Below are 9889 nucleotides of genomic sequence, written 5' to 3'. Positions count from 1 at the left end.
ATCCAATTAATGACCCATTTGTTGTACTCTTCTACAATCCATGAATCTTAACTCAATAATACTTCAAATAGCATGTAAAGTTCATGAAACTTACCTTAAATGATGGAGGAATAAGCTTGGAGTGGTGATTCACCCTTAGCACCAAAACCCTAGTTTAACTCTCTCTTGGGATTTCTTGACTTGGAAGACTTTTAATGGGTTTCCTTTACTTGATTCTCTTGATTTCTTGTTATTGATCCTTGATTTCTAGGGGTTTCTCATGGATGAAATGTTTGGAACTCTCTAGAGGTTTCTTGAAGAAGAATGAAATGAAATGAGCTTAAGTTCCTTTTAAAAACCCAAAAATCTGATCTTTAATGAATTATTGTCGGGATGAACAGTGGTCGTAAAGCACCCTATACGGACCGTATTCCGGTTTATGGTCCGTCCTCCATGCACGTATTTAAGCTTAAGAAAAACGAGAAAGTTTGGTTGAGGAATGTGGCGGTTTGATCAGTTTACGGCCGTATTTCGATTTACGGTCGATCTTCCGGTTTACGTCAATGGCAGAATGAGTCGCAACTTTTCTTGTACTCTCGGGGAAATTTCCGAGGTGTAACAGAAACGGAGGCTAATCGTCTTCTGGACTAGCACAGCAATAGATACTCTGGGCTAGGAATCAACGGAGGCTAATCGTCCTCTAGACTAGCACAGCCATAGATAATCCATTCTAGGAAGATACGGAGGCTAATCGTCCTCTGGACTAGCACAACAATAGATACTCTCGGATAGGAAGCAATGGAGGCTAACCGTCCTCCAGACTAGCACAGCCATAGATACTCTAGTCTAGGAAGATACGGAGGCTAATCGTCCTCTGGACCAGCACAGCTTGCCCATACAGGCCCAAACACATACAAAGTACAAATCATGGAATATTACCGAATTATCAATCATGTCTCAGAGCCGAATCTCACTTTTCAAGTCATCATTTCAAAATAGAGGCATTTCAAGTCATAACCGATTTAGAATCTTATTGAAATATCTTATTCAATTTCAAGTTCAAGAAACCCATTCAACAACAAAACAATTATAAGGTCCTACCTTTAGAAAAATAAGTTAAGCCATCCAATAATGGAAAAAGTGAGTTTCACAAAGTAGTATAGTTCGTATAAGGTTCGATGCGGGCTTGACCCTACACACGCATGACCTTGTCTAAAAGAAATCATATTTAATCCCAAAAGAACTTCCACCAAACAAGAGTTATAATCATGTTCATATTCCAAAGGAAGATTTCAAGTCACAAACAATTATCCACACGTTCCACACAAGGTAACATACTTCAAAAAGAAGGGTTCTGAAAAGTAGACATACTTTAAGAATGATTTTTGGGAAATCTAGACATACTTGAAAAGACAATTTTTGAAATATAGACACACAAATCACCTTCATAGTCAAAAGTGTATGTTCAAAAGAGACATACAAATCACCTTCATAGTCAAAAAAGATTTTTAAAAGAGTCATACTTCAAAAGAAGTTTTTCAAAAGAGACATACCTCAAATCCCGCTAAAATCTAGCAAAACGGAGTTCCCAAGGTTCAACAATCACACTACAATGGTTTTAGATGAGAAAGATTAGAGCTTTAATCTAATTTTACTCATAAACCCCTTTATAGAAAAACTAGGGTTTTCTTGTCTTGAACGTGTTCTTGAAAGCTTCATGAATCATTCATGGATTATAATCCCCTAGGAAAACCTACACTAGTCTAAACCCTTTCAATAAAATCAGAAACATCAAGGATCATACCTTTTTGAAGGAATCTCAAAGTCTCCAACGTTTCTTTCTTCTTCTCTTTCTTTAGCTTTTAAGAATCTAGGGTTTGATAAGATGAACTAGTGTTTAAGAGTAGTGAATTGACATTATCGATATAGTAATGATAGGAATTGATCAAGAACTTATCTTATATGCTTTGGGGAAGCCCTAGGGTTATTTCTTCTCAAAAAGTCAGCCAAAGATGAGGTAGAATGAAGGTTTAAGAAAATTTCACGTTCTGGGGGTTTTTATAGTCGATCAAGGCGCGTGACACATCGTGTGAATCACACGTTTGAGGTGTGAAATGCAGCCCTACCACACAACGTACCAGAGGGGCGTGATTTCTGGTGTTCATCCTGAGATTCGCAGGATTGAACCACAGGATGATCCCGTGAAACGCACGTTAGTAAAACAGCCATAAATTTTTATTCACAAGTCTGTTTAAGCTCCACTATATACCTTTGGAAAGCTATTTCAAAAATCTACAACTTTTATTGTGAAAGTTGTCCCAAATTCGCAACGGATCACGAAATCGGCCTACAAGACAGGTCAACAAAACTTAGGCGATTTTAAGAACTCTTACGCACTTCACTACTTGGTTTGATTCTATAACGACTATCTTTTGCCCAAATTCATCCCGAAAGGATTCATATAGTTAGAATATCACATTTACACCCATTATACACATTCAGACCCAACCTGAATTCACGAAGTGTTACAATAGCGTTTGCCCTTCATGTGAAATTTCTTTTATAGGGTATAGTACTTGGGCAGATTTGATGATCTTAGACACAGTAGACTTCGATGTTATTTTGGGTATGAGTTGGTTGTCCCTGCGTTGTGCTATACTTGATTGTCATTCTAAGACTGTTACAGTAGCCATGCCCAGGGCACCCAGACTCGAGTGGAAGGGTAACCGTTGTCCCCTCCCTAAGAAAGTAATATCCTTTGTTCGTGCTAGGAAGCTAGTAGAGAAGGATCTTTTTAGCTTATCTAGCACATATCCGTGATAGCAGTGCAGATACCCGATCCCTTGATTCGGTTCTCGTGGTACGCGAGTTTGCGAATGTGTTCCCCACGGACTTTCCTGGTATTTCACCGGATCGTGATATTGATTTCAAAATTGACTTAGACCCATGGACTCGTCCTATCTCTATCCCACCTTATAGGATGGCACCAGCAGAACTCACGAAATTAAAAGAGCAATTGCAAGATCTTCTGAGTAAAGGGTTTATACGCCCGAGTGCCTCTCCGTGGGGTGCTCCTGTCTTTGTTTGTTAAGAAGAAGGATGGGTTAATGCGTATGTGTATTGACTACCGTCAGCTGAATAAGGTAACTATCCGAAACAAGTATCGTATGCCCCGTATTGATGACTTATTTGATCAGTTACAGGGAGCTTCGGTGTTCTCAAAAATTTACTGAAGGTCAGGGTACCATCAGTTGAAGATTCGGGCAGAGGATGTTCCTAAAACTGCATTTCGGACCAGGTATGGGCACTATGAGTTCTTGGTTATGTCCTTTGGGCTTACAAATGCCCCAGCTGCGTTCATGGATTTGATGAACAGTGTGTTCAAGCCCTACTTAGACTCATTCGTCATAGTGTTCATTGATGATATCCTAATGTACTCTAGCAGTAAGGAAGAGCATGAGAAACATTTGAGAATCGCTCTTGAAATATTGTGAGAGAAGGAGTTGTATGCTAAATTGTCCAAGTGTGAATTCTGGTTGTCTTCTATTTTTTTTTGTTTTTGTTTTTTTGAATGAAAACCACCAAACCAAGTTTGGGAGTGCTTTATTAAAAAGAAGGTTTTCTGTACAAGAAATGAAAATAGAAAAACAAATAAACAAAGATCCTAAAAAACAGAAATGAAATGTAAACTACATCCAAAGACTATACAGAAGCTTGTCTACTGCAGATCCTCTGGCCTTGACTTGACACCATCTCAAACACCTACAAGCTCTCACCAGGTGCTATGGTTCAAAGTCAAACTGAATGCATATTCAGGCTTCCAGGATGGAGTAAAATTCTTTCATTTTTCTTCAGATGCAGCTGCTATCTCCTTGGCTTTATATTGCAATTTGTTTGCCGTTATCTCTAGTTTCCTGAATGAACAAATCTTTAGAAGTATTACAAAATAATGATCATATGCTAATACCACTCTTGTAATCTTGCCAAAGACACTTTCATACAAGTACATCTTGCTACTCATGGCGTGTTGAAATGTAGCCTTATTGCTGCTACTGTCCTCCAAATTTGCTATTAATCTCCAGGAATGTAATGATCTTTAGCTTTCCTGATCCTCATGTATGGTATATGTGACTTCTCCATGTTTAAATTTTTCCTTTCTTTCACAAGGAGTGAAGTGAAACTATGAAAATGGTGATCACCTGCAAAATCAAAAGCATAGTTAGTTAAAAAATCAGCCAGGCCATTTCCTTCTCTCAGAACATGCTCCACCCTCACTTCCTTATCCCTCCTCAGTCTTGAAATATCATTTATGATCATTGATATACTCCATGGAGCCTCCCACTGTCCAGTTAAGATCATCTTCATAGTCATAGAGTCTGTTTCCATCACCACTGGTACCAGGCTGTGTGTAACATAATACTTAAGACCCTCATGTAGTGCCATTGCTTCAGCCACCAAATTTGAGCCATCTGATATTCTTCTTGCAGCTGCAAACTGGAAATCACCTGCTGCATTTTTAATATAAAAGGCCACAGAGCTTGGCCCAGGATTTCCCCTAGAAGCTCCATCAGAATTACACTTCAACCACCCTGGCATAGGAAATTCCCATTTCACTATCTTGTTCACAATTCTTGGCCTATATGCTTCAAAGACTTGTAGGATTTAAGGTATACATCTTGGTAAGTTATTCAGCCATGGAAATCTCAGTCTACATATTTGATATATGATCATGTTGATTTCATAAATCACTTTGTAGATGGACATCTTCCCTCCATGTAGGACTATATTTCTCCACTTCCATATCTGCCACATGGTAACCGTTGGAATAGCTTTAAATATGGCTCTGAACTTTGGGGGACAATTTGCTTTCCACCAGACTTGAAGAACCTGCTTGACTTGTTGAAACTGTGTTGTGATGCCAACAACAGTTTTAACATAAGTCCAAACTTTTGTAGCAACATTTCCTGTAACAAAAAGGTGTCCACAATTTCATATTGCCTATGATCACAGCAATAACATATTGCCTCAGTATCTATCCCAATCCTTCTTACTACCTCTCCAACTGGTATTTTAAACTTTCACAACCTCCAGAAGAAGAAGGATATCTTAAAAGGTACACCTGATATCCACATGCTCTTAAAGACATCTGACTTGATTGCTTTTCTCCTCGAAGTTCCCCGTACGGTGCCCTCTTTTGTGAATTTACTGTTGTCATCATCCATCTTGGCCTATCCCACTCTTCTTTTGGTTCATGAAAGTGCAATTCTTCTAATATATGATCCACAATATCCATGGGGAATAATTGCTGCAGTCTTCCTATGTTCCAACCATCCTGCAGCATAAGTTCTTTTACATCTTGAACACCCTCATCTATCACAAATTCATCAGGAATAATGCGATATAGAGCCCCTAGCTTTGTCAAGTTGTCAAACCATATATTTGCAGTTCCATTCCTTGGTTCCCACCATATTTCTTGTTCTATATTATCTCTAGCCTCTATCATTGCCTTCCATACTTGAGAACCTCCCTTCCACTGCACATTCTGAGGACTGTGCCTTTTGCAGTATTTGATCCACATGTAGTTTGCCCATAAAGTATTTCTTGTCCTGAATTTCCACCAAAGTTTTGCACATAAGGATTTAGATACATCAAACAAAGATCTAAAGCCTACTCCTCCTTCCTCTTTTGGCATACATAAGTTCAACCATGATGACCAGTGTCTTCTTCTGCCTTCCTCACTATTATTCCAGAAGAATCTTGAAAATATTTTGTGCAGATCATCGACAACACATTTTGGAGGTTTGATGGCTGACAACAGATGTCTTTGGCATGCTCATTAGAACATTAGTAATTAAAATAGCTTTTCCTCCAAATGATAGCAGTCTTCCTTTCCAAGTTTGCAGCCTATTCTTGACTTTCTTGATCAAATCATTATAATCTGCTTTCCTCTTCTTTGGATGTGTGACAGGACAACCCAAATATGTAAAAGGAAAAGTGTCGCTTTTAAAACCAGTAATGTTCTCCCCTTGTTATATCAACACATTAGCCACTTTACTGTATACATAGAACGAACTCTTGCCTTTGTTGATAAGTTGGCCTGATACCTACTCATAGTCATGTAATACCTCCATAATCAGCTCCAAAGATCTAGAATCAGCAGATGAAAAAATTATTGTGTCATCTGCATATGCCAGATGATTCAGACTTGCACTCCATTTGGACATTCCATAGCTTTTAAAATCCTTGTTCTCAAATAAAGAATTCAATGCTCCAGATAAAACTTCAGCAGATAAGATGAACAAAGGAGGAGAGAGTGGATCTCCTTGTTTTACACCCCTGGTAGAGTGGAAAAAACCAGAAGCTTGGCCATTAAGGAGTATGGAATACCAGTTATTTGCTATCAATCTCCAAACCATATCTATGAACACTTCTGCAAATCCCATCTTCCTTAAAACTTTGATCAAGTAACTCCATGATACTCTATCATATGCTTTGGCCATGTCAAGCTTAAGCACTACATTAGCTGGTTTTCCCCTTAGTCTAATGTCAGTCACAACTTCTTGAGTTAGAAGGACATTTTCAATGATACATCTGCCCTTAACAAAACCAGACTGGTTAGGAGATATCAGAGAAGGTAAAAGGCCTTCCAGCTTATCCTGAACCACTCTAAAAATAACCTTGTTGATGAAGTTACTGAGACTGATTGGTCTCATATCAGCAAAAGTCTCAATGTTATTCTTCTTTGGTAATAGTACCAAGTTGGTATTTGTGATTGACTTAGGAAGAGTTTTCCCATCAAAGAAAGCTTTCACAACATTGTATACATCAACACCTACAATGTTGCAACACACCTGATAAAATATTCCAATCATACCATCTGGACCACCAGCACTATCTGCAGATAATTCAAACACAGCCTTCTTCACTTCCTCCAAAGTTAGCATGCTTACCAGTTGATTGCTAGTATCCTGATCAACCATACTAGGAACATGTTGTAGCAAATCAACGTCTAAAGGATCAACCTCTTGAGAGAATTGCTGCTGATAAAATCTACAAGCTTCTTCTGTCAAAAGTGAATCCCCTTCTATCCATATTCCTTGCTAATTCTGAATTCTTTTGATCTGCAATCTCTTTCTCCTACAATTCACAATACTGTGAAAATACCTTGTATTCCTGTCTCCTTCAGTAAAACGTTTCATATGTGACTTTTGTATCCAAAATTCCTCCTCATAATGAGCATAATTCTTCAATTCTGCTTGTGCTTACAGTAGCACCATCCAGTTCATAGGAGAAGGATCATCTTCAAATAATTGTTCTTTAATTCTCACCACCTCTTCCCTTACTGTTAGCTACATGGAAATATCACCAAAGGTTGCCTTACTCCACGCAGATAATGTAGTTTTCACCTTCTTCAACTTTAACTTAAAGCTGATAAACTCATCACCTTCAAAATCTGTGCTCCATGCCTGATTAACCACCTCTAAGAATGATTCATGTTCTGTCCAGAATTTTAGAAATCTGAAAGGCTTCCTTATGTGATGTGAGATTTCACCACACGAAAGTAATAAAGGGGCATGGTCTGAGCCAGTTCTGGATAAGTGTTCCACTTCCATATGTGCAAACCAATCCTGTAATTTGGAGTTTGTAATCATTCTATCGAATCTCTTGAAAATGCAGTCACTACCTGCCCTCCCATTCTACCAAGTAAACAGACTTCCCTTATAATTGATGTCAAACAGCTCACATGAATTAATGCAAAATGCAAAATCTTCATATTCATCTGGAAATACAGGTAAACCACTAATCTTCTCATTTTCATTCATAATGACATTGAAATCACCCCTACCAGCCAAGGCAAGCCCATGTGATCAACCAAACTATACAGACTATCCTATAAGCTGATTCTTTCCAGATGATCACACTTTGCATCTACCATTGTTACCATCAGTGACTTATTCCACTCTTGGAACAACAGCTTTGATTATTTGTTGTTCTATATCCTGCATGATCTCTACATCCACATTATCAGTCACAAAGAACCATATTTTACCATTGGAGTTGTAGTGGGCATATCTCATGCCTAGCCTCCTTCTAAATCTCTGAATATGCCTAAAGTGTTGAAAAGGCTCCATTAAATCTATAATGGAAAATTTATGATGTTTGTGCAGCTTTTGGACTCTGTGAAAAGCTTGTTGTGTGTTCACAGACCTGATATTCCAAAAGAGTGTTTTCATCATCATTGAAAAATAGGCTTACAAACTCTCTTTGGTACTACTCTTATAGGAATAGTATCTATAATTACTTGTTTTTTTCCATTCTTGGTGCCTTTCTGTCTAGATCTTGGAGAGATGCCAGCTTCTTTTACCACATTACTAAGAACCTGCTCCACTGAAGCCTCTTCTTCACTGTCTTTGAATTTGTTTTTGCCCTCATCATGTTCCACCTTAGTTCCCATATTAATATTATGAGAAATCACACCATGCAATTCTTTCAAAGGAGATTGTTTTGTTTGGTTGACCAGTTGTTGCACATTGTCCTTTTCCACTTATATAACTGCCAAATCCTTTATCACCTCCCTCTCAGGAGGAAATGAACCAATGCCATTGTCATTAATTGAGATTCTCAAATTTCCTTCATTCATATTATTATCAGGAGACAAATCAACTTCTTGGACTTGAGCCCGAGACAAAGGTGGAATACTTAATATCTGATCTTTTTGACTATCTACAACCTCCAACTCCCCTTTGGCATTTGTAAATCTGTCAGCACCCTCAGTCTGTATTTCTTCCTCACCTGAGTCTAAATAATGCAAATCATCAATGTTCTCTCCTAGCCCCATCTTCTCATGTGCACCATCACCATCTTGAACCTTTTCTTCAGCCTGAATATATTCCATAAAAGATTCTGAGGCATGTCCATCCTTAGAAAAATTACTCACATGCATTTTCTTTTATAAGGTCCTGATACCTTTCAACTTTGTCCTCTAAATCTTTGTCAGCATCATCTACTTCAACAACAATGACACCCTCATCAACCCTTTCTCCTACACTTTTATGCCCATCTTTTGTTGCCTGACCTGATTGTTCAGCATTTAGATTCATTTTTTTCTGTATCTATGATGTTATCTTCTCAATCATTGACTGCCACACAAGATTCCAAATTTTGATCATGCTCCTCCATTCCTTTCTTATCAAAAGGTTGAGTAGTTTCTTCCTTGCCATTTTCGACCTCCTTGACTACCACATAAGTGTCATCTGTACCCTTATCCTCTACATTATTGTTGACTTCTTCTTCTGTAATTTTCTCTAGCACATCAAAATTGTTATGTGTTGAAACTCCACTTTCAGGTGCAAGAACACTCTTGTTCCCAGCATCAGCAGCATCCTTGTTTATATTTTTTCCTTTGTCATTGATTCCAGGATAAGTAACCACTTTCCCACATGATAGAACCTTAGGCACATATGTCTGCATAGGATATCTCTATGCATGATGTCTCCTCTTTCTTCCTAGTGTATAGGTTGTAGCCATATTTGACACATCCTCCTTCCCATGCTTCTTCTCCACTTCGTTTGCATCCGCCTTTGTGTCTGCCACCAATTCAGGATGCAACACACGACACTCCTCATTTGCATGGCCTTGCAATATGCATTCTGTGCAATACTTTGGTAAATGATTATACTGAATTCTCACTTTTACCACCCTAATCTCCTTAGTCTTCTCATCTTCAATTTCTATCATAACAAACTTAGGAAGATTAGATAACAAATCTACTTGAACCTTAACCTTTGCGCAGTTAGGTCTAGTTTTGTTTATGGTGGCCATCTCAAGTAATAAGGGTTTTCCAACTGCAGATGCCAAAGTAAACAATGATTCTTTGACAAAATACGTGGGAAGCAGTTTTGGAAAAGAG

The 9889-nt window shown here is 38.3% G+C and overlaps 1 protein-coding gene across 1 annotated transcript; it reads right to left on the bottom strand.

Moving 5' to 3' along the window:
• Window positions 1-4050: 4050 nt before the first annotated feature.
• LOC132045876 (uncharacterized) lies at window positions 4051-7802 on the bottom strand. The gene is made up of 7 exons (XM_059436451.1): window positions 7694-7802; window positions 7361-7459; window positions 7144-7240; window positions 6088-7029; window positions 5065-5801; window positions 4653-4943; window positions 4051-4568 (listed from the first exon to the last, which is right to left on the bottom strand). The coding sequence occupies exons 1-7, from the start codon at window positions 7800-7802 to the stop codon at window positions 4051-4053; spliced, it is 2793 nt and encodes a 930-aa protein (XP_059292434.1).
• Between the last annotated feature and the right edge of the window lie 2087 nt (window positions 7803-9889).

Source organism: Lycium ferocissimum, unplaced genomic scaffold (genome assembly GCF_029784015.1).
Source record: "Lycium ferocissimum isolate CSIRO_LF1 unplaced genomic scaffold, AGI_CSIRO_Lferr_CH_V1 ctg8358, whole genome shotgun sequence".
NCBI lineage: Eukaryota > Viridiplantae > Streptophyta > Magnoliopsida > Solanales > Solanaceae > Lycium > Lycium ferocissimum.
The sequence above is the reverse complement of the archived record's forward strand: the minus strand, read 5'-3'. Positions and strand labels throughout refer to the sequence as shown.